Here is a 23900-nt window from a genome sequence, read left to right on the forward strand (position 1 = left end):
TTTGACGGCCAGTGCTGGTGACGGGGGTAATTGGGCGCATTTCTTGGCAGCAGTGGGTTCATATCTTTTAATGCCGGGGTTATGCAGCTAAAGGGGTAGGAGGTGATAGAAGAGCGCCCCCTGACTGTGATGTCCTGTAATTCTGTGTTTCGCTCCCCAGGCTTCGCGCACTATCCAGTGGGGGTTCCGTTGCTTCCCCTCCTCCTTCCCCCGCTATGCCAAAGTATAAACTGGCGGAGTATCGCTACGGACGAGAGGAGATGTTGGCACTTTATGTAAAGGAGAACAAGGTGGGCAGCACCGCCCCCCGTCAGTCCGCAGTCTGTTCTCACGTGACTCCCTCAGGTTGAGCGTCTCCCCCTTCTGTCTTCCTGCAGGTCCCAGAGGAGATGCAAGACAAGGAGTTTGCTGTGATCCTGAACGAGGAGCCGCTGCAGCCCCTCGCGCTTCTGCCGCTCACTGAGGAGGAGCAGGTATGGATGATGGCGCTCCCCTCCCTCTGGGCTGCCGGCTCGTCCCGTGCGCTCCGCGCCCTCTGGGCTGCCGGCCCGTCCCGTGCGCTCCCCTCCCTCTGGGCTGCCGGCCCGTCCCGTGCGCTCCCCTCCCTCTGGGCTGCCGGCCCGTCCCGTGCGCTCCCCTCCCTCTGGGCTGCCGGCCCGTCCCGTGCGCTCCCCTCCCTCTGGGCTGCCGGCCCGTCCCGTGCGCTCCCCTCCCTCTGGGCGGCCGGCCCGTCCCGTGCCGTGCCCTCTCATCTCTCCTTTCTTCTACAGAGGAACTTCTCGCTCTCGGTAAACAGCGTTCCTGTTCTGAGGCTGATGGGTAAAGGAGCAGCGCCGGCTCCAGGAGGAGTGAGCCGCGGCCGGGGCACCGCACGTGGCCGGGGTAATGTATGCCAGTGTCCTATGTCAGTGACATCCACTTGTAAAAGGGGAGAGCTGCATGGGTTCGGGGGACGTCTGCCTCCGCCAGGCATAAATGAGAAAGTACAAGAACATCCGGCGCTCCTCGGATTCATCCATAACCATCTAAATAACAGAGGAATCCCGAACAACGCAGAAGCCCCTCCTGGGGTGGTATAAACACAGTCCGTGGGGTGACACGAGGACGTCACTAGCCCGTCACAGACAGACGGCATTAGTAGTACCGCCCCCCGATAGCGGCTTGATAATGGTGCGTTTATGCACAGAAATGCGTTGCCATAGTTATGTCTGTCCAATAAAGGAAATCTGCTTCATCTGATCCGGATTAACGGACTGCGTTCATTCCACCCCAGGAGGCGCGTCTGCATGGTTCATACCACCCCAGGAGGCGCGTCTGCGTGGGTCATACCACCCCAGGAGGCGCGTCTGCGTGGGTCATACCACCCCAGGAGGCGCGTCTGCGTGGTTCATTCCACCCCAGGAGGCGCGTCTGCGTGGTTCATTCCACCCCAGGAGGCGCGTCTGCATGGTTCATTCCACCCCAGGAGGCGCGTCTGCATGGTTCATACCACCCCAGGAGGCGCGTCTGCATGGTTCATACCACCCCAGGAGGCGCGTCTGCATGGTTCATACCACCCCAGGAGGCGCGTCTGCATGGTTCATACCACCCCAGGAGGCGCGTCTGCATGGTTCATACCACCCCAGGAGGCGCGTCTGCGTGGTTCATACCACCCCAGGAGGCGCGTCTGCATGGTTTATACCACCCCAGGAGGCGCGTCTGCATGGTTCATACCACCCCAGGAGGCGCGTCTGCGTGGTTCATACCACCCCAGGAGGCGCGTCTGCGTGGTTCATACCACCCCTCCTCCCAAGTGGTGGGATTACCCTTTATACAGCTGGCTATGGATGCATCGAGGGGAAGAGGCGATGCGAGGAGCGCCCGATGGTTTTGTACTTTATTTCCCATTTACACGCCACTCTCAGGACTGACAGCATCTTTAAAGGGTTAACGGCCACGATCGGCTTGTGGGGGCCTGTCAGCTGTCAGACAGCCAGCACCCACTTTGTATGGAGCAGGTTCGGCCCGTGATAAACCCAGGATGTTAATGTACGTCCTGGGGCATGAAGGGGTTAAACGGGTAGTCCAGCTCTGAAAGATTTGTGCTCAAAGACCGGCAAGATGGCGCGATGTATGGCGCTACCCGCTTCCTGCTCTGTACGCAGCTGGTCGGGGTCCCTGCCAATCGGCCATTGATGATCCTGGGATAAGTCCTCAATCATTCAGAGCTGTAGATGCGTGCCTATTGCTGAGCCTCACGCTGACCATGCTCTCTCCCCCCATTAGGTCGTGGCCGTGGGGATTCTGCTATCTACCAGCGGGCTCTGGATGATGGAGACTCTGGCTTTGGCCGTGGAGGTCGGGAGATTCACCGGAGCCAGAGTTGGGATGACAGGTAGGGGCATTGTTCATCAAACACCATGTGGGATGCTCAGGGCCTAATGAGGCATCCCAGGACCGCATTGTAATTACTGCTTTGCTTTCAGGGGGGAGAGACGATTTGAGAAGCCGATCAGGAGGGAGGCAGGTAGGTCATGTTAGAGAGGTTACCCGGTGGGCAGTGTGGGGTGCTCATGTACAGCTGTGTACCAGCCAGTCCTGTTTGTCCTGCAGTGCGGGTCGGCTTTGAGGAGAGCGCCGGTCCATCTAGAAAAGATTTTGCCCGTTCAGACAGCGACAACTGGCGCACCCTGCGTGACGGACAGGAGGAGGATGAGGAGGGTAACTGGAGGCTTTCTGTGTCCAGGAGGGATGACCGCTGGCGTTCTACGAGCCCTGGAGGAAGCACAGGTCAGACACGTCGCTGGTCTTCGGCCTCTTCCATCAATCTCCTTTGAATGTGTCTTGAAATTCCATGTTTTACTACTCAGAGGGGCCACGGTCCGCAGGATGGAGGGATCACGGGGAACGGCGCCGAAAGTTTGATTTTGAGGTAGTCCGAGAGGAAGGCGGGGCAGCTCGGCGGAGCAGTGATGGCACACAGGAAGAAGACAGGGACGGGCTCCCTGAATGGTGCATGGAAGATGAAGATGACGAGATGGGAACCTTCGATTCTTCTGGGGCCTTCTTATCATTCAAGGTATTTCAGAAGGCGGTCATCATGGAGGGGGGGGGGGGCTTCTCCGGGACTCTGACTGTTAGTTCATGCTTTTCCTTCCCCAGAAAAGCCCCAAAGAGACCATTGTAGAAGAGCAGGAGCTGGAGTTCCAGGGTGTGGAGGACGAGGAAGAGGAGGAGAGGCTAGAAGATGCTGTGGATAGACCTGCATTTAATAGTAGGTTCTATAGAAGCGGGAGGAGGGCGCCGGCCTTGACGGGGGGACAGTTGTGGCCAAAAGGTTGAAGACTGACACAATTTGGGTTTTCAGTTTGCTGCTTTGAGGGCTCATTCACGCGGGCGTATTGTCACCGTGTATTACACATGCGGAACACGTGGTGAATGGAGGCAACGGAAGTCTATGGACTTTCATCCTTCTATTGAGTGGACCCTGCGTATGATACACAGGAGAAACAAATCTGCGCAGAACCGGGAACTGCGTGCGCCCGTGACGTCAGGATGCCCGGCATGCGCAGTGCCAGTCACAGCCCTACGCCATCTCTGCTGGAGACTCGTGTGACTGCGCCCGTGGTCGGATGCCTCTGTGTCTGCTGAACTAGAATTGTAAGCCTTTCGTATTGACAAATACGTGAAGCCTAAAGACCCCGCGTTTACAGTGAGGACCCTCATTACTGCACTCCGCCCTGACACGCTGTAAATACCGGCACTTCGCCTAAACTTCATGTATGGAAACACCGAAGAGGAAACTGAAACCCAAAATGTGTATCCGTCTCCGAACTCTGGCCACAGCTGTTTCAGGGGAGGAAGTTCCTGACTTCTTTTCCTTTCTTTAGGTGATGAAACTTTGGCTCCCTCAGAAGATGGTCAGCAAGAATCCCCAAAGTCTCCCGAGCTTAGTAGTTCTCTGTGGGCTGCGGGGGTGTATCCAGAGGCGGAGCCTGAGCGAGCCCCTGATATTTCCCCTACAAATGGAGAAGAGGGGGCTTTGGTGGAGCCTTTGCCATGCCCAATAGAAGAAGGTGAGCGGGCGGACGCCTTGGTTTTGGTAACTCCAGATGGTTCAAGAAGATCTCTAACTTCTTTTGCTACTGACTTCTAGGTAACCCCGGACCCTTTGCTCCTTCCTCGGTCTCTCCCCTTTCCACCCTGCCGACCCCTCCATCGCCCCCCACAGTTGCTGCTACTGAATTTTCTGTGGGGGATCCGGAGGAGGATGAAGGCATGAAGCATCTCCAGCAGGTAAGTTACCCTGACACCAGTGCTGGCAGTGCTGTGCATGGCTGCCCTGACCTCACACCTTCCTCTCCGTGTCTATCAGGAAGCTGAGAAGTTGGTGGCTTCCCTGCAAGATTCCTCCCTAGAAGAAGATGCCTTCTCCTCCAGTCGCTCTCATAGTGCTGCTGCTCTGCCCCTGTCCCACGAGGCTGCCATGAAGTGGTTCTACAAGGACCCTCAGGGGGAGATCCAAGGTCTCTGTGTGTCCTGTGTGTAATTTGCTTTATGCTGCTGCCTGGCAACTGACCGCCTTGCGTTTTTCCTCTGACCCTCAGGTCCGTTCAGTACACAAGAGATGGCGGAGTGGTGCCAGGCGGGATATTTCACTATGTCACTCTTGGTGAAGAGGGGGTGCGACGAGGGGTTTCAGCCTTTGGGTGAAGTCATCAAGATGTGGGGTCGGGTACCTTTTGCCCCAGGGCCTTCTCCGCCACCCCTGCTGGTGAGTTTTGCATTTCATGGATGATTTGTTCATATACTTCTGGCACATAATGAATGCCCCTTTCTACCCCGAGGGCACTGCGCCAGTCCCTACTTATGGTATCATGTACGACTTCTGTTTTCTAGGGTAACATTGATCAGCAGTGCCTGAAAAAACAGCAGGAATTAGCTTTGTATCAGCAGATGCAACATCAGTACTTGCTGCAGCTTCTTAGCAGGTGATAACATAATGAGAAGTGCTTGTTCTTTGCCGGACACTCCCTTATTTTCTTGTTTTTAGTCTTGGAAGATACTTCTCTCTTCCCCTGTCTCCACCAGCCACATACTTGTTGTTTGCTTCCCACAGTGATCTCTTCCCCTCATCTGTGCTCCTTTACTTCCTGCAGCATAGGCCCTTTGTACAGATCCTAGTAATCAATATTGCTGTATATTGCCTGCAGGCAGCAGTACTCTCAACAGAAAGCCAGTGATCTAACCGCACAGCAACAACAGCAGCTGACACTGTTCCTCCAGCAACTGAACCCCTCAAAATCCAGGTAGCGTCCTCCATTCCACTGCCACACCCATTACTACTCACCCCATTGAGCATCACACATAGTAACTGATGGTTTCTCCTGATGTTTATACACACAAGCTGACCATCTAGACAGGGATTGTAGGGGCTAATGCTCTGCATGCATCATGTCAATCAGCCCAGTGTCAATCTGCTGCTTCTAAGGACCTCAGAGACTATATCTACATAGTGCTGAATGGCCTAGGTTGTCTCATTTTGTTTTTGCTTTCCTGGAAAGAGAGGAAAACTAATAAGATACATAGAAAAACCCCAATTATGAGAAAAGCTAAAATAGGTGATCTGTTGTGGAGAGGAGTGATTTCCCTTGCTGTGATCCCTACCTCCTCCCTACGCTGTCCTCCTTTCCTCTGGTTGATTTGTCTAACTCTGTGTCGTTTTGCAGGGGGTCCGATGCTGCCCTCCTCCCCTCTATGAATCGATCTCTCTCTGTGCCAGACACTGGATCCCTATGGGATCTGAATACCTCAAATACACCGACAGCAGGTAAGTGGCCAAATCCCCGGCTTGTATGTACACCATGTTGACAAAAGTATTGAGACCCCCACCAATCCTGTGCTGTCAGATAAAGGGCATATGCAAATCAGATGTGTGAGCATCAGGTATAAAGGAGAGGGTCCAACAGGAGATCCCAGTACAGAAACCATCAGATGCCCCCCGGTGTAGAGCTGACAACGGGGTCTGGTGGTGGGATGTCACCAGGTGTAGAGCTGACAACGGGGTCTGGTGGTGGGATGTCACCAGGTGTAGAGCTGACAACGGGGTCTGGTGGGGGGATGTCACCAGGTGTAGAGATGACAACGGGGTCTGGTGGTGGGATGTCACCAGGTGTAGAGCTGACAACGGGGTCTGGTGGTGAGATGTCACCAGGTGTAGAGCTGACAACGGGGTCTGGTGGAGGGAAGTCACCAGGTGTAGAGCTGACAACGGGGTCTGGTGGTGGGATGTCACCAGGTGGAGAGCTGACAACGGGGTCTGGTGGTGGGATGTCACCAGGTGGAGAGCCGACAACGACGTCCGGTGGGGGGATGTCATCAGGTGTAGAGCCGACCACGGGGTCCGGCGGTGGAATGTCACCAGGTGTAGAGCCGACGACGGGGTCTGGCGGGGGGATGTCACCAGGTGTAGAGCTGACAACGGGGTCTGGTGGCGGGATGTCACCAGGTGTAGAGCTGACAACGGGGTCTGGTGGCGGGATGTCACCAGGTGGAGAGCTGACAACGGGGTCTGGTGGTGGGATGTCACCAGGTGGAGAGCCGACAACGACGTCCGGTGGGGGGATGTCACCAGGTGGAGAGCCGACAACGACGTCCGGTGGGGGGATGTCACCAGGTGGAGAGCCGACCACGGGGTCCGGCGGTGGAATGTCACCAGGTGTAGAGCCGACGACGGGGTCCGGCGGGGGGATGTCACCAGGTGTAGAGCCGACGACGGGGTCTGGCGGGGGGATGTCACCAGGTGTAGAGCCGACGACGGGGTCTGGCGGGGGGATGTCACCAGGTGTAGAGCCGACGACGGGGTCTGGCGGGGGGATGTCACCAGGTGTAGAGCCGACGACGGGGTCTGGCGGGGGGATGTCACCAGGTGTAGAGCCGACGACGGGGTCTGGCGGGGGGATGTCACCAGGTGTAGAGCCGACGACGGGGTCTGGCGGGGGGATGTCACCAGGTGTAGAGCCGACGACGGGGTCTGGCGGGGGGATGTCACCAGGTGTAGAGCTGACGACGGGGTCTGGCGGGGGGATGTTACCAGGTGTAGAGCTGATAATGGGGTCTGGCGGGGGGATGTCACCAGGTGTAGAGCCGACGACGGGGTCTGGCGGGGGGATGTCACCAGGTGTAGAGCCGACGACGGGGTCTGGCGGGGGGATGTCACCAGGTGTAGAGCTGACGACGGGGTCTGGCGGGGGGATGTTACCAGGTGTAGAGCTGATAATGGGGTCTGGCGGTGTGCGCTGCTTCCACATTCAGGAAGACCTCGTAAACTGACAGAGCGTGGATGACGAAGCCTTGTAGGAGCTGTGAGGATTTCACACACATCGTCTGCCCTCGCTCAGGGGGTCTCACAGGACACTGCAACATTCATTAGTACCAGAACCCCTCTGTAGGGAGCAGCATGTGAAGGGTTACGATGGACGAGCGGCTGCATACATCATCACAGCAGTGACTGCACAGCGGCGCCTGTGATGCGGCTTGGAGCGACGGACTGTAAGTGAGTGGAAGCGAGTGTTGTGGATGAATCACAATCCAGCATCTTCCAGTTGGATGGCGGCACTTAGGTGTGGCGGTTGTCTGGAGAGCGGTTTCTACATGACAGCATCGCTCCAACAGGGAGGTGTGGGGGAGGTTCTGTTACCGGGGGGGTGGATTCTGCCGGGAAGGATTAGTGAAATTATAGTGAAGTCCACCCTCATCACCAAAGGGTACAGAGATCTCCCGGACAATGTGGCATCACCTCCCCTGTGGTAATACTCTGGTACAGCTCCATGTCTCCACCAACATGACCGAGCGCCATGTCATACGGCACAGTGTGGGGGAGAACGTCTGCAGACCTCATTGGATGCCCAAAGTCCGGATCTGAACCCCAGTGAGAGGGAGGAACTAGAAGGCCGTATCCATGCCACCCAACACACACATCATCCCCGCATCACTATCTGAAGCTCCTCCACACATCTATGGGGATCTGGTGGGAAGGGGGCGACTGCAGTCACTGAGGTGGCCCAACAGCGGGGGGAGAATGGGAATAAAATCCAATTTCACCCCCTTCTATGTGCGACCCAATACTTGTGATGGTGTAGATAATGTTTGTGTAGCTGACCGTTCCTGCGCCATAGAGCTGTGTGACCCTGATGCCCCTCCAGCCATTAACCGTGCCATCCTCTCTATAGGTGGGGACTCCCCGCTGTGGGACCTGCCAGTGACTGCCGTATCTCAGGGGCCAATATTGGAGCAGCTGCAACTGCAACAAAAGGTAAGACCATGGTCCCATAACAGGGCCCTGGTCCGGATGCCGTTGGGTATGTTCAGTAATGGAGATCTCGCTCAGTTGCAGGAGCGCAGAGAAGCAGAACTCAGGGCCAAGAGAGAGGAGGAGGAGAGGAAGAGGAGGGAGGAGAAGAGGCGCCAGGAGGAGCAGAAGCGGCGGGAGGAGGAGGAGATGTACCGGAGGAAGCAGGTGAGCTCCCCCCCCCCCCCCATAACTCTTGGAGCTTCCTTACAGCGAGGTCCTCATCCTCTCACTGCTTTTCAGTGCCGTCAGCAACAAGAACTCCTTCTGAAGCTGATCCAGCAGAGCGGGCAGTCATCGTCCTCCACTCCGGTGTGGGCAGCTCACGGGAAGGGGGTCTCCCTTAAAGCCATGCTGGAAATGCAAGAGCGAGAGGGACAGATGTTGAAGCAAAGAGCACAGTCAGCGAGGACGGTGGGTTGTATGTGGGTTCCAGGCTTCTGGCGCCGGGCCGGGTTCCTAGTGCTGTTGCTTTATGTCATTTTATTGCCTTTCTGTCTCCGCAGCATGGAGGTCTCGGGATGTCTGGTGCCCCCATCATACCCTCTCAGTGGGGGTCTGACTCAGGCTCTCTGTGGGGTGGGCTGGAGAAGAGCCCCTGGGAGGAAAGTGTCAAAAGTGGAGCAGGCAGCAGGGGCCTCAGGAACAGCAGAAGTAGCCCATCACTGACGTGAGTAATTGGCTGCCCTTGTGTGGTCCGCTTACAGCCTCTATCCCTCCACTTCTCTAGATTCTGCTGCACCGTTTGTTGCACGCCCCTCTCCCCGCAGCACGCCCCTCTCCCCGCAGCACGCCCCTCTCCCCGCAGCACGCCCCTCTCCCCGCAGCACGCCCCTCTCCCCGCAGCACGCCCCTCTCCCCGCAGCACGCCCCTCTCCCCGCCGGTTGCCCCGCAGCACGCCCCTCTCCCCGCCGGTTGCCCCGCAGCACGCCCCTCTCCCCGCCGGTTGCCCCGCAGCACGCCCCTCTCCCCGCCGGTTGCCCCGCAGCACGCCCCTCTCCCCGCCGGTTGCCCCGCAGCACGCCCCTCTCCCCGCCGGTTGCCCCGCAGCACGCCCCTCTCCCCGCCGGTTGCCCCGCAGCACGCCCCTCTCCCCGCCGGTTTCCCCGCAGCACGCCCCTCTCCCCGCCGGTTTCCCCGCAGCACGCCCCTCTCCCCGCCGGTTTCCCCGCAGCACGCCCCTCTCCCCGCCGGTTTCCCCGCAGCACGCCCCTCTCCCCGCCGGTTGCCCCGCTGCACGCCCCTCTCCCCGCCGGTTGTCCCGCTGCACCGTTGGTCACTTCTGCCTGTATTGTGGACACAGTATATTATGTCAACCTGTGGCTGCAATCCAGGAGGATCCCTCGTTTTCTGTACACAGCTCCTGTGTTCTGTTATGATTACACATTACTGAATTTCTGTGCCAATCACTGTTCCTTCTCCCCTTAGTGACTCTTACTCTGCAAACGCCCGGCGCAAAAAAACAGATGATGAGGAGAAGCTTCTAAAACTACTGCAGGGAATAAAACCGTCAGACGGGTTCACTCAGTGGTGCGAGCAGATGCTACACATCCTGAACACATCCAATAACCTGGACGGTGAGGCCTGCGCCGCTGCCCCCCCTTCCACCCCCTCGTTCCCCTTACCCTGACATCTTGTCTCCCCCACAGTCCCCACATTAGTGGCCTTCCTGAAGGAGCTCGAGTCTCCATACGACGTCCACGACTACATCCGCTCCTGTCTTGGGGAAACACTTGAAGCCAAAGAATTTGCTAAACAGTTTTTGGAACGACGAGCAAAGTACAAAGCCAGCCAACGTCAGCAGGTAACGGGGGCCGTCCGAGCCGCACCTTGTACTCCGCCGCCAACCCTGCAGTCGGCCTGACCTCTGCTACGTTGCACTGTGGGGGATTTCAGTGTATTATGGCAGAGGCTGTATCTCTAAGAGCCAATAAGTTCTTGTGAAATCCCTGTCATTCTAATGGTCAGTGCTGAGCTCTATGGAGTATAAAGCCTCACGCTTGCTCTCTGTTCTGCTTGCAGGAAGCCGCCTGGTTAGCACCCTCTATGTTTCAACCATCCCAGAATTCCAAGCAAAGCAGCGGATACGACATGCAGAGCAGTAAGATGAAGAGGCGGATTCACATGTTACACTCAGATCCCAGCATATTAGGTGTGTGTAATGGATTGCAGTGCTAAAGTGATTGGGGGTGAAGGGCATCGCTGCGCTGCAGGGGGGGCGCACTGTGTGGGATCGCTGCGCGGCAGGGGGATCGCTGCGCTGCAGGGGGGGCACCGTGTGGGATCGCTGCGCTGCAGGGGGAGGCACTGTGTGGGATCGCTGCTTCAGGGGGAGGCACTGTGTGGTATGACTGCGCTGCAGGGGGAGGTACTGTGTGGGATCGCTGCGCTGCAGGGGTAGGCACTGTATGGGATCGCTGCGCTGCACGGGGGGGCACCGTGTGGGATCGCTGCAGGGGGGGGCACCGTGTGGGATCGCTGCGCTGCAGGGGGGGGGGCACCGTGTGGGATCGCTGCTTCAGGGGGAGGCACTGTGTGGGATCGCTGCTTCAGGGGGAGGCACTGTGTGGGATCGCTGCTTCAGGCGGAGGCACTGTGTGGGATCGCTGCTTCAGGGGGAGGCACTGTGTGGGATCGCTGCTTCAGGGGGAGGCACTGTGTGGGATCGCTGCTTCAGGGGGAGGCACTGTGTGGGATCGCTGTGCATCAGGGGGAGGCACTGTGTGGGATCGCTGTGCATCAGGGGGAGGCACTGTGTGGGATCGCTGTGCATCAGGGGGAGGCACTGTGTGGGATCGCTGTGCATCAGGGGGAGGCACTGTGTGGGATCGCTGTGCATCAGGGGGAGGCACTGTGTGGGATCGCTGTGCATCAGGGGGAGGCACTGTGTGGGATTGCTGTGCTTCACGGGGAGGCACCGTGTGGGATCGGTGCGCTGCAGGGGGAGGCACCGTGTGGGATCGGTGCGCTGCAGGGGGAGGCACCGTGTGGGATCGCTGCGCTGCAGGGGGAGGCACCGTGTGGGATCGCTGCGCTGCAGGGGGAGGCACCGTGTGGGATCGCTGCGCTGCAGGGGGAGGCACCGTGTGGGATCGCTGCGCTGCAGGGGGAGGCACCGTGTGGGATCGCTGCGCTGCAGGGGGAGGCACCGTGTGGGATCGCTGCGCTGCACGGGGGGCACCGTGTGGGATCGCTGCGCTGCACGGGGGGCACCGTGTGGTATGGCTGTGCTGCAGGGGGGGGCACTGTGGGGGTCACTGCGCTGTAATTTTCTTATAAAGAAGCGACGGCTTTCTGCTTGAGCTGCCACTACATTTGTTTATTCTGAAGCTCTATTGGAGTCTCGTGGTTCAGACTCTTTTCGTGGCTTGCGTCTCATGCACCGCACCCTTTACCGCTGTAACCCTTTACTGCACATGGAATCACGCTGGGATGGGAGGGGGGACTGCTGGATTTGCTGCGCTGGATTGCGGGACTGTAATGAAAATCGCTGGGGTGGGGGACTGTATGGATTCGCTGGGGTGGGGGACTGTATGGATTCGCTGGGGTGAGGGACTGTATGGATTCGCTGGGGTGGGGGACTGTATGGATTCGCTGGGGTGGGGGACTGTATGGAATCGCTGGGGGAAGGGGACTGTATGGAATCGCTGGGGGAAGGGGACTGTATGGAATCGCTGGGGGAAGGGGACTGTATGGAATCGCTGGGGGAAGGGGACTGTATGGAATCGCTGGGGGAAGGGGACTGTATGGAATCGCTGGGGGAAGGGGACTGTATGGAATCGCTGGGGGAAGGGGGACTGTATGGAATCGCTGGGGGAAGGGGGACTGTATGGAATCGCTGGGGGAAGGGGGACTGTATGGAATCGCTGGGGGAAGGGGGACTGTATGGAATCGCTGGGGGAAGGGGGAGTGTATGGAATCGCTGGGGGAAGGGGGAGTGTATGGAATCGCTGGGGGAAGGGGGACTGCATGGAATCGCTGGGGGAAGGGGGACTGCATGGAATCGCTGGGGTGGGGTAAGAGACTGTATGGAATCGCTCCGCTGGTGTAGGGGACTGTATGGAATCGCTCCGCTGGGGTGGGGGACTGTATGGAATCGCGCTGCAGGGGGGGCACCGTGTGGGATCGCTGCGCTGCAGGGGGGGGCACCGTGTGGGATCGCTGCGCTGCAGGGGGGGGCACCGTGTGGGATCGCTGCAGGGGGGGGCACCGTGTGGGATCGCTGCAGGGGGGGGCACCGTGTGGGATCGCTGCAGGGGGGGGAGGGCACCGCGTGGGATCGCTGCGCTGCGGGGGGGGAGGGCACCGCGTGGGATCGCTGCGCTGCGGGGGGGGGGGGCACCGCGTGGGATCGCTGCGCTGCAGGGGGGGGGGGGGGCACTGTGGGGGTCGCTGCGCTGTAATTTTCTTATAAAGAAGCGACGGCTTTCTGCTTGAGCTGCCACTACATTTGTTTATTCTGAAGCTCTATTGGAGTCTCGTGGTTCAGACTCTTTTCGTGGCTTGCGTCTCATGCACCGCACCCTTTACCGCTGTAACCCTTTACCGCACATGGAATCACGCTGGGATGGGAGGGGGGACTGCTGGATTTGCTGCGCTGGATTGCGGGACTGTAATGAAAATCGCTGGGGTGGGGGACTGTATGGATTCGCTGGGGTGGGGGACTGTATGGATTCGCTGGGGTGGGGGACTGTATGGATTCGCTGGGTGGGGGACTGTATGGATTCGCTGGGGTGGGGGACTGTATGGATTCGCTGGGGTGGGGGACTGTATGGATTCGCTGGGGGAAGGGGGACTGTATGGAATCGCTGGGGGAAGGGGGACTGTATGGAATCGCTGGGGGAAGGGGGACTGTATGGAATCGCTGGGGGAAGGGGGACTGTATGGAATCGCTGGGGGAAGGGGGACTGTATGGAATCGCTGGGGGAAGGGGGACTGTATGGAATCGCTGGGGGAAGGGGGACTGTATGGAATCGCTGGGGGAAGGGGGACTGCATGGAATCGCTGGGGGAAGGGGGACTGCATGGAATCGCTGGGGGAAGGGGGACTGCATGGAATCGCTGGGGGAAGGGGGACTGCATGGAATCGCTGGGGGAAGGGGGACTGCATGGAATCGCTGGGGGAAGGGGGACTGCATGGAATCGCTGGGGGAAGGGGGACTGCATGGAATCGCTGGGGGAAGGGGGACTGCATGGAATCGCTGGGGGAAGGGGGACTGCATGGAATCGCTGGGGGAAGGGGGACTGCATGGAATCGCTGGGGGAAGGGGGACTGCATGGAATCGCTGGGGGAAGGGGGACTGCATGGAATCGCTGGGGTGGGGTAAGAGACTGTATGGAATCGCTGGGGTGGGGTAAGAGACTGTATGGAATCGCTCCGCTGGGGTAAGAGACTGTATGGAATCGCTCCGCTGGTGTAGGGGACTGTGTGGGATCGCTGCGCTGGGGTGGGGGACTGTGTGGGATCGCTGCGCTGCAGGGGGGGCACCGTGTGCGATCGCTGCGCTGCAGGGGGGGCACCGTGTGCGATCGCTGCGCTGCAGGGGGGGCACCGTGTGGGATCGCTGCAGGGGGGGGCACCGTGTGGGATCGCTGCAGGGGGGGGGGACCGTGTGGGATCGCTGCAGGGGGGGGGCACCGTGTGGGATCGCTGCAGGGGGGGGGGGGCACCGTGTGGGATCGCTGCAGGGGGGGGGGCACCGTGTGGGATCGCTGCAGGGGGGGGCACCGTGTGGGATCGCTGCTGGGGGGGGGGGGCACCGCGTTGGATCGCTGCGCTGCAGGGGGGAGGGCACCGCGTGGGATCGCTGCGCTGCAGGGGGGAGGGCACCGCGTGGGATCGCTGCGCTGCAGGGGGGAGGGCACCGCGTGGGATCGCTGCGCTGCAGGGGGGAGGGCACCGCGTGGGATCGCTGCGCTGCAGGGGGGAGGGCACCGCGTGGGATCGCTGCGCTGCAGGGGGGAGGGCACCGCGTGGGATCGCTGCGCTGCAGGGGGGAGGGCACCGCGTGGGATCGCTGCAGGGGGGGGGCACCGCGTGGGATCGCTGCGCTGCAGGGGGGGGGGCACCGCGTGGGGTCGCTGCGCTGCAGGAAGGGGGCACTGTGGGGGTCACTGCGCTGTAATTTTCTTATAAAGAAGCGACGGCTTTCTGCTTGAGCTGCCACTACATTTGTTTATTCTGAAGCTCTATTGGAGTCTCGTGGTTCAGACTCTTTTCGTGGCTTGCGTCTCATGCACCGCACCCTTTACCGCTGTAACCCTTTACCGCACATGGAATCACGCTGGGATGGGAGGGGGGACTGCTGGATTTGCTGCGCTGGATTGCGGGACTGTAATGAAAATCGCTGGGGTGGGGGACTGTATGGATTCGCTGGGGTGGGGGACTGTATGGATTCGCTGGGGTGGGGGACTGTATGGATTCGCTGGGGTGGGGACTGTATGGATTCGCTGGGGTGGGGGACTGTATGGATTCGCTGGGGTGGGGGACTGCATGGAATCGCTGGGTTGGGGGACTGCATGGAATCGCTGGGGTGGGGGACTGCATGGAATCGCTGGGGTGGGGGGACTGCATGGAATCGCTGGGGTGGGGGGACTGCATGGAATCGCTGGGGTGGGGGGACTGTATGGAATCGCTGAGCTGGGGTAAGAGACTGTATGGAATCGCTCTGCTGGGGTGGGGGACTGTATGGAATCGCTGGGGTGGGGGACTGTATGGAATCGCTGGGGTGGGGGACTGTATGGAATCGCTGCGCTGGCTTAGGGGACTGGATGGAATCGCTGCGCTGGGATGGGGGACTGTATGGAATCGCTGCGCTGGGGTGGGGGACTGTATGGATTCGCTGGGGTGGGGGACTGTATGGATTCGCTGGGGTGGGGGACTGTATGGATTCGCTGGGGTGGGGGACTGTATGGATTCGCTGGGGTGGGGGACTGTATGGATTCGCTGGGGTGGGGGACTGTATGGATTCGCTGGGGTGGGGGACTGTATGGATTCGCTGGGGTGGGGGACTGTATGGATTCGCTGGGGTGGGGGACTGTATGGATTCGCTGGGGTGGGGGACTGTACGGATTCGCTGGGGTGGGGGACTGTACGGATTCGCTGGGGTGGGGGACTGTATGGATTCGCTGGGGTGGGGGACTGTATGGATTCGCTGGGGTGGGGGACTGTATGGATTCGCTGGGGTGGGGGACTGTATGGAATCGCTGAGCTGGGGTAAGAGACTGTATGGAATCGCTCTGCTGGGGTGGGGGACTGTATGGAATCGCTGGGGTGGGGGACTGTATGGAATCGCTGGGGTGGGGGACTGTATGGAATCGCTGGGGTGGGGGACTGTATGGAATCGCTGCGCTGGCTTAGGGGACTGGATGGAATCGCTGCGCTGGGATGGGGGACTGTATGGAATCGCTGCGCTGGGGTGGGGGACTGTATGGATTCGCTGGGGTGGGGGACTGTATGGATTCGCTGGGGTGGGGGACTGTATGGATTCGCTGGGGTGGGGGACTGTATGGATTCGCTGGGGTGGGGGACTGTATGGATTCGCTGGGGTGGGGGACTGTATGGATTCGCTGGGGTGGGGGACTGTATGGATTCGCTGGGGTGGGGGACTGTATGGATTCGCTGGGGTGGGGGACTGTATGGATTCGCTGGGGTGGGGGACTGTATGGATTCGCTGGGGTGGGGGACTGTATGGATTCGCTGGGGTGGGGGACTGTATGGATTCGCTGGGGTGGGGGACTGTATGGATTCGCTGGGGTGGGGGACTGTATGGATTCGCTGGGGTGGGGGACTGTATGGATTCGCTGGGGTGGGGGACTGTATGGATTCGCTGGGGTGGGGGACTGTATGGATTCGCTGGGGTGGGGGACTGTATGGATTCGCTGGGGTGGGGGACTGTATGGAATCGCTGCGCTGGGGTAAGGGACTATGGATTCGCTGGGGTAAGGGACTGTATGGAATCGCTGGGGTAGGGGACTGTATGGAATCGCTGGGGTAGGGGACTGTATGGAATCGCTGGGGTAGGGGACTGTATGGAATCGCTGGGGTAGGGGACTGTATGGAAGCGCTGGGGTAGGGGACTGTATGGAATCGCTGGGGTGGGGGACTGTATGGAATCGCTGGGGTGGGGGACTATGGAATCGCTGGGGTAGGGGACTGTATGGAATCGCTGGGGTAGGGGACTGTATGGAATCGCTGGGGTAGGGGACTGTATGGAATCGCTGGGGTGGGGGATTGTATGGAATCGCTGGGGTGAGGGACTGTATGGAATCGCTGGGGTAGGAGACTGTATGGAATCGCTGAGCTGGGGTAGGGGACTGTATGGAATCGCTGGGGTGGGGGACTGTATGGAATCGCTGGGGTAGGGGACTGTATGGAATCGCTGGGGTAGGGGACTGTATGGAATCGCTGGGGTAGGGGACTGTATGGAATCGCTGGGGTGGGGGACTGTATGGAATCGCTGGGGTGGGGGACTGTATGGAAGCGCTGGGGTGGGGGACTGTATGGAAGCGCTGGGGTGGGGGACTGTATGGAAGCGCTGGGGTGGGGGACTGTATGGAAGCGCTGGGGTGGGGGACTGTATGGAAGCGCTGGGGTAGGGGACTGTATGGAATCGCTGGGGTGGGGGACTGTATGGAATCGCTGGGGTAGGGGACTGTATGGAATCGCTGGGGTAGGGGACTGTATGGAATCGCTGGGGTAGGGGACTGTATGGAATCGCTGCGCTGGGGTAGGGGACTGTATGGAATCGCTGGTTTAGGGGACTGTATGGAATCGCTGCGTTGGGGTAAGGGACTGTATGGAATCGCTGGGGTGGGGGACTGTATGGAATCGCTGCGCTGGGGTAGAGGACTGTATGGAATCGCTGGGGTGGGGGGACTGTATGGAATCGCTGCGCTGGGGTAAGGGACTGTATGGAATCGCTGGGGTGGGGGGACTGTATGGAATCGCTGCGCTGGGGTAGAGGACTGTATGGAATCGCTGGGGTGGGGGGACTGTATGGAATCGCTGCGCTGGGGTAGAGGACTGTATGGAATCGCTTGGGTAGGGGACTGTATGGAATCGCTGCGCTGGGGTAAGGGACTGTATGGAATCGCTGGTTTAGGGGACTATGGAATCGCTGCGTTGGGGTAAGGGACTGTATGGAATCGCTAGGGTGGGGGACTGTATGGAATCGCTGCGCTGGGGTAGAGGACTGTATGGAATCGCTGGGGTAGGGGACTGTATGGAATCGCTGCGCTGGGGTAAGGGACTTTATGGAATCGCTGGGGTGGGGGGACTGTATGGAATCGCTGCGCTGGGGTAAGGGACTGTATGGAATCGCTGGGGTGGGGGGGATTGTATGGAATCGCTGCGCTGGGGTAAGGGACTGTATGGAATTGCTGCGCTGGGGTGGGGGGGATTGTATGGAATCGCTGCGCTGGGGTAAGTGACTGTATGGAATTGCTGCGCTGGGGTGGGGGGGTTGTATGGAATCGCTGCGTTGGGGTGGGGGACTGTATGGAAGCGCTGGGGTAGGGGACTGTATGGAATCGCTGGGGTGGGGGACTGTATGGAATCACTGGGGTAGGGGACTGTATGGAATCGCTGGGGTAGAGGACTGTATGGAATCGCTGGGGTAGGGGACTGTATAGAATCGCTGGGGTAGAGGACTGTATGGAATCGCTGGGGTAGGGGACTGTATGGAATCGCTGGGGTAGGGGACTGTATGGAATCGCTGGGGTAGGGGACTGTGTGGAATCGCTGGGGTAGAGGACTGTATGGAATCGCTGGGGTAGAGGACTGTATGGAATCGCTGGGGTAGGGGACTGTATGGAATCGCTGGGTTAGGGGACTGTATGGAATCGCTGCGCTGGGGTAAGAGACTGTATGGAATCGCTGCGCTGGGGTGGGGGACTGTATGGAATCGCTGGGGTAGGGGACTGTATGGAATCGCTGGGGTAGGGGACTGTATAGAATCGCTGGGTTAGGGGACTATATAGAATCGCTGCGCTGGGTTAGGGGACTGTATGGAATCGCTGCGCTGGGGAAGGGGACTGTATAGAATCGCTGGGGTGAGGGACTGTATGGAATCGCTGGGGTAGGAGACTGTATGTAATTGCTGCGCTGGGGTAGGGGACTGTATGGAATCGCTGGGGTAGGGGACTGTATGGAATCGCTGGGGTAGGAGACTGTATGTAATTGCTGCGCTGGGGTAGGGGACTGTATGGAATCGCTGGGGTAGGGGACTGTATGGAATCGCTGGGGTAGGAGACTGTATGTAATTGCTGCGCTGGGGTAGGGGACTGTATGGAATCGCTGGGGTAGGGGACTGTATGGAATCGCTGGGGTAGGGGACTGTATGGAATCGCTGCGCTGGGGTGGGGGACTGTATGGAATCGCTGGGGTAGGGGACTGTATGGAATCGCTGCGCTGGGGTGGGGGACTGTATGGAATCGCTGGGGTAGGGGACTGTATGGAATCGCTGGGGTAGGGGACTGTATGGAATCGCTGCGCTGGGGTGGGGGACTGTATGGAATCGCTGGGGTAGGGGACTGTATGGAATCGCTGCGCTGGGGTGGGGGACTGTATGGAATCGTTGGGGTAGGGTAAGGGACTTTATGGATTTGCTGGGGTGGGGGACTGTATGGAATTGCTGCGCTGCTGTAGTCTTCCAGTCCTCACCAGGACCTGCTTTCTGTTGTGTTCCCCTCCAGGTTACTCCCTTCACGGCTCTCCTAACGAGATGGAAGCTATTGACGACTACTGAGGCGCTCACCTTCCTTCTGACGCCATCTTTATACTTAACCTGCCGACTTTTTGTTTTGTCTTCGGCAGTTGTACTGCACTGCAAACTTTACCCCCCCCTCGGCACGAGGGGGGGCAGAGACTTGGAAGAGGAGGGGGTGGGTGACTGACCCACCCAGAGCCAGGGAGGAGGGGGGGAGCTACAACCTTGTTCCCTTCCCCCACTCCCCTAAACATAATGCACTCATTTTAAAGCACCTTAAAGAAATGCACTTTACAGAAACTGATCAAAAATCTATTTTTTTTGTTTTTTTTTCTTAATGAAGAAAATAAAAAAAAATGCCCGAAAGGAGGGAAAACTGGATTTATTGACTTTTGACTGTTTATTAGAGATGAACCTTTTTTGTTTGTTTTTCCTTTGTTCTTTTTTCAGTTTTTATCTTGACAGTTTCTGACTTCTGGGTTTTTTTTTTCATTTACATTTTTTTTGTATCAAAAAGTGAAGTATTCCGGCGACGGATCTGTTAAAAAAAAAAAAAGAAAAAAAATATTATTATTTTGGGAAAAAGAGAAAAATTCAGCCAAAAACACTTTCCTCAGATTTTTTTTGCTAAATATATTTTGTTTAAAAAAAAAAAAGAAAAAAAGAAAAAAAAAAAAAAGAAAATGAAAAAACGAAGTGAAAAAAATTTTCAGCGCTTCTTGCAAAATTTACAACCGCTCTTGCTTTGAGTTCCCTGTCGTGTTGGGGAGGGTCGAAGGGGAGATGATCCATCAAAACTTGAAGAATGCACTTAGCAATTTTGAGGGGGAGGGGGGGGGGGGCGCATTTTTAATGGTTATTTTTTGCACAGATACAAAATGTTGTGTTTTTTTGTTATAAAAGTAGCCGAAAAAGATAAGAAAAAAATCTCTACTTTTTTTGGACTGTTTAACCCCTTTTTTTCCTCTCCTACAAAGGATGCACTTACTTTTGGATATGACGATGCCCATGAAGGATGGCATACCGCTGTTAGCATTACTGAGTGCCAGGACTTGTTGACCACCTCTGCCCGCACTCAGCGGGCCTCCGGTTTTTGGGCCTTTCAGTGTTTGGAGGATTTGCACCCTGCCTTCTGTGTGATGTTTGTTGTTGGGGACGTGGTACCTCCTTCTGCCCCCGTTTTGTGTTCTCCCCTTCCTCGGTTAATGATGTTCTTCTTCTGCTTTTGTTTACAAACGTCCCGATGTTGGACACCAAGTAGCGGAGATGATGGGTTGGTGGTGGAAACGCCCAAGAGGGTCCGGAGGAAGCCGACCGATGCTTTGGGTGTGAATGGTGCCGTTGCCTTAATATTGACACCACCGCTCTCCGCCGCCCCGTTACCACAACGTTCTCATTCTATGGACCGTATGGGACCAGCTCGATGGCAGCCGCTAACTCCTGCGGGTCCCCCATGAAAACTTTTGGAGCCGCAAACCTCCTGAGGAGCTACAAGAGGGTTTATCTGTGGACTAAGCGAGAGATCTGCAGGGACCGTGGAGCGCCAGCGGGGGGCGATCAAGAGGTAAACCCTTCAAGGAGGCTGCGCTCTCCAACAAACCAGTGTTTAACAGGCCGCCCGCGGCCGCTGGACATTGCTGAGACTTCCTGGGGATCGGGGGGGTCTCCGAGGCTCCTCCCCCATCACCCCCCAAACTTTATGGATATACTGTGTACATAGAACTGCAGAAGGAAAGCCGACAACGCTAACTTGCCTACAAGAGGAGGCCGGTGTTTGCTGAGGGGTCTCCTGTTTCTCTTCACCACAAGAATGTATTCGGGCAGGAGCTGGTATCCAGCAAACACGCTGCTCCGGCCCCCGGCCCCCCACTGCCATCAGGGGTGGGGCGCAGGGGCCCTTGTATATAATTGTGCCCTTGTTTTTGGGGGGATGTTGTACATAGATGGATATAATTCTCGTACAGCTTACAAGTATATTGTGCTGAATGTATAATGTGTGTGTATATCTATGTCTGTGTATGCCTATACGTACGGGGGGGCATGGCGCTGCCCGCCCGCCCGGACGTATAGACCAAGGGCAGATATGCTTATAGAGCCGAGTGGTCGGCTGTGTGACTATACCTGCACCCCTGTGTAATGCAGGGCTCTGGCTAATCTCCATAGATGGAGGGCGTACATGACGCCTTCGCACTCTACCGCTATCTTGCCTGGTTAATTCCCGAAGTTTTTTTTCCTCCCCGTTTTCTGTGATATTTTTGCCTTATTTTCAGTATTAAAAAAAACAAAAAAAAAGCTAAAACGAAAAAAAAAAAGGTTGAAGTGAAGAGAATTAGCTTTATATACGTGGAAACTGTCCGCGCCGCCAGCATGGTCATTGCTGCGCCACAGTTGTTCTAGAACGCCCCTTAGGGACCACACAGGACGCAATTAGGACCCCCGTCCTCCGCCGCGCTGGCTGTAGATTCCGAGGCGCAATCGCAGGCTTTCTGCATCTAAATGTGCAGGCAGAGTTTCCGGCGCCGTGAGGCCTATTCTGTCCCGTGTGAAGGACCCCATCGCAGGGGACGCCCCAGACTGGGGGGCTCTCATATTTACGTCTGTCCGGACGGCGGCTCTTGGCTGCGTCGCCCCGTGAGCTCGCACTCATGTTGAGGTCAGTGCGGTTGTGGAATTGTAGCGAGTCAGCTGAGGTTGGCTCTTCAGTGACCCCAATGTGAGCGCCATGTCGGGGCCAGAGGTCGCAGTATAGCCCTAGCCTTAAAGCGGCCCTCCGGGCTGGAGGAACAAAGATGGCCGAACCGCTTCTCTGACTGTGTATCAGTATGCATTGGTAGTCTAAAGCACTATATGCTGCTCTGACGGGTCACATGGGCCACACCAGCCAATCACAGCAGGCGTAATGTATTCTACTGAAGCCGTGCGGCCATCGTTGTCTCTCCAGGCCCGGAGGGGCGATTTAAAGAAACCTGGCCGAATGTTAAATCTCTAGCTCCAACCAAAGCTGCGGTCACAGCACTCCTCCATCTTGTACGGCTGCATTGCATTGTGGGATGTAGTGTTTTGTATTTTTTCCTCTACCATACAGTGCCTGGTAAAACACTCCGTCTCCCAACACGCCGCGGCCTAGTGTGACTGCAGCTCTGGATGTGACTGGAGGGTAAAACAGCATGCGACTCGCAGTAGTCACAGATGGACAGTCACGCATTCTCTCCTGTAGATTCCGTCTGGATTGAGCGCCGCTTCAGTAGTCGCCCCAGAAAGTGCAAAGAGTAGTGCTAGCAGGTAAAGAGATGTCTAAGATGAGAGCGCAGGCATCGGCACCCCGTGAGGAGGGTGGTGACCACAGGAGGGCGCTGTCGATGTCTGAGCAGCTACCACTATGATGAATAAGGAGCTTCTCTGTGCAGATATAAAGCTGTTGCCTGTAGAAAATGTGACAATAAACCCAACTGTACAAATACAGGCTGTGTGTCTTGTCTCTTGTTGGGAGGGGCTTGGACTAATGCAAGCCCCGCCCCAGGGGTCTACAGCAGACCGCTTCCAGAATGTCTCGTGTTGTACACCAGCGTGGGATCAATGGACATGCTAATGATATGCAAATGATGAAGAAATGGAAACTAAATATTCAAAACATCTCTATTTATTCAGCATGGAGTGAGCGCCCCCTGCAGGAATGCATGCACTGACAGGCCTTGGCTGCTACCAGTGAGGTTATTAACCCTGCTCGTTATTTTTTTTTTTGGGAAGGGGGGGGTGGTTTCCTCCCCAGTCGCCAGTTAAATACACCCCCACCCATAGCCTATAATAGGCTGATGACCCGGAGGAGGAGGAGGAAGTGCTTTTTAGCCCTAGTACACAGTGCTCAATGAGTGCTATGTACTAACAAGCAAGAGTATAACTTCCACTAGGGCAGCCCAGGCGTCACGTGACGGACGGGATCCCCTGCCACAGCAGAGCTGCAGGGTCCTAGCAGACCCAGATCAGCTCTGTTAGTGACTACTGTCACTACAGGGGATGTTTCCCTGTAACTGGGGCTCCTATGGATGCCCCAGCTGCAGTGGGAAAGTGTCAAATAAAAACAATGTGACTGTCCCCAGAGGTCTGATATGAGGTCACGAGGGTCAGAGATGTTTATGTAACTACCTTATTACTAAGTAAAACAAAACTATAGAATAAAATAAAAAGAATGACCCAAACCGTCGCCCTCTGTACATATTATACAGCAAGATGGGGAACCCACCCGCTCCCATGCTTTATTTTAGCCTAAGTTACTTAAAAAAAAGTTTTCCCCCCCCCCAATAATACGGGAGGGGGGGGGGGGGGGCAGTGAAAAAGATAGTAAAAAATTAGCCCTGAATGTCACTGGGAAAACAGCAGAAAACATTTTGGTGGCTGAAGAAAAGAAAACACGGCCGTTAACCCCCCCCAGGGGTACAGTCCCTGAAAAGTGCCTGCTCCCTAAGGTACAAAGCAGCCTGGTCCTCAAGGGGTTAAGTCACATGGGTTTTCCCGGCGGACCCCGCGCTGCTCACTTAGATCGGGGTTTTTGGAGAGCGGACAATTTGTAAAAAATAAATAAATTAATTGAAGAGACACAAAATGCAGGTAAATGAGACCCCAGTAAACCTACATCTGACGCTGTTAGGGGGGCGACGAGCCGGCCGCCCTGATGGTCGATATTGGGCTTCATATTAGAGCCGTAGAGTCTCAGATCCACATCCAGTGATTTGCAATAGGTTTCTGTTTTTCCATAAGAAGATTGGCGTCGCGCTAAAACCCCTCACCGCGAGGTAGGAAGATGGAGAACCTGTCAAAAACTTTCTTGCGGTCGTCCATAATGCAGGATCAGCAGCAGAACCTTT

General features: G+C 57.2%; 1 protein-coding gene across 3 annotated transcripts in view; it reads left to right on the plus strand.

Moving 5' to 3' along the window:
- Nucleotides 1–22501, plus strand: part of GIGYF1 (GRB10 interacting GYF protein 1) — a 40506-nt gene extending 18005 nt beyond the window's left edge. Inside the window, exons 4-26 of one of the 3 annotated variants that reach the window (XM_066593934.1) lie at nucleotides 161–290; nucleotides 378–473; nucleotides 771–882; nucleotides 2266–2374; nucleotides 2466–2506; nucleotides 2593–2769; nucleotides 2850–3058; nucleotides 3142–3253; nucleotides 3870–4055; nucleotides 4136–4275; nucleotides 4355–4505; nucleotides 4587–4753; nucleotides 4879–4970; nucleotides 5193–5288; nucleotides 5709–5809; nucleotides 8211–8293; nucleotides 8369–8497; nucleotides 8573–8743; nucleotides 8836–8999; nucleotides 9759–9907; nucleotides 9980–10134; nucleotides 10353–10482; nucleotides 19025–22501. In XM_066593934.1, the coding sequence (XP_066450031.1) occupies nucleotides 161–290; nucleotides 378–473; nucleotides 771–882; nucleotides 2266–2374; nucleotides 2466–2506; nucleotides 2593–2769; nucleotides 2850–3058; nucleotides 3142–3253; nucleotides 3870–4055; nucleotides 4136–4275; nucleotides 4355–4505; nucleotides 4587–4753; nucleotides 4879–4970; nucleotides 5193–5288; nucleotides 5709–5809; nucleotides 8211–8293; nucleotides 8369–8497; nucleotides 8573–8743; nucleotides 8836–8999; nucleotides 9759–9907; nucleotides 9980–10134; nucleotides 10353–10482; nucleotides 19025–19077 (2953 nt within the window). In that variant the 3' untranslated portion in view covers nucleotides 19078–22501. The remainder of the gene's footprint in view (nucleotides 1–160; nucleotides 291–377; nucleotides 474–770; nucleotides 883–2265; nucleotides 2375–2465; nucleotides 2507–2592; nucleotides 2770–2849; nucleotides 3059–3141; nucleotides 3254–3869; nucleotides 4056–4135; nucleotides 4276–4354; nucleotides 4506–4586; nucleotides 4754–4878; nucleotides 4971–5192; nucleotides 5289–5708; nucleotides 5810–8210; nucleotides 8294–8368; nucleotides 8498–8572; nucleotides 8744–8835; nucleotides 9000–9758; nucleotides 9908–9979; nucleotides 10135–10352; nucleotides 10483–19024) is intronic. The other 2 variants (XM_066593936.1, XM_066593937.1) reach the window with 2 other exon arrangements.
- Nucleotides 22502–23900: the final 1399 nt, after the last annotated feature.

Source organism: Eleutherodactylus coqui, chromosome 2 (genome assembly GCF_035609145.1).
Source record: "Eleutherodactylus coqui strain aEleCoq1 chromosome 2, aEleCoq1.hap1, whole genome shotgun sequence".
In the NCBI taxonomy this organism is placed as follows: Eukaryota; Metazoa; Chordata; class Amphibia; order Anura; family Eleutherodactylidae; genus Eleutherodactylus; species Eleutherodactylus coqui.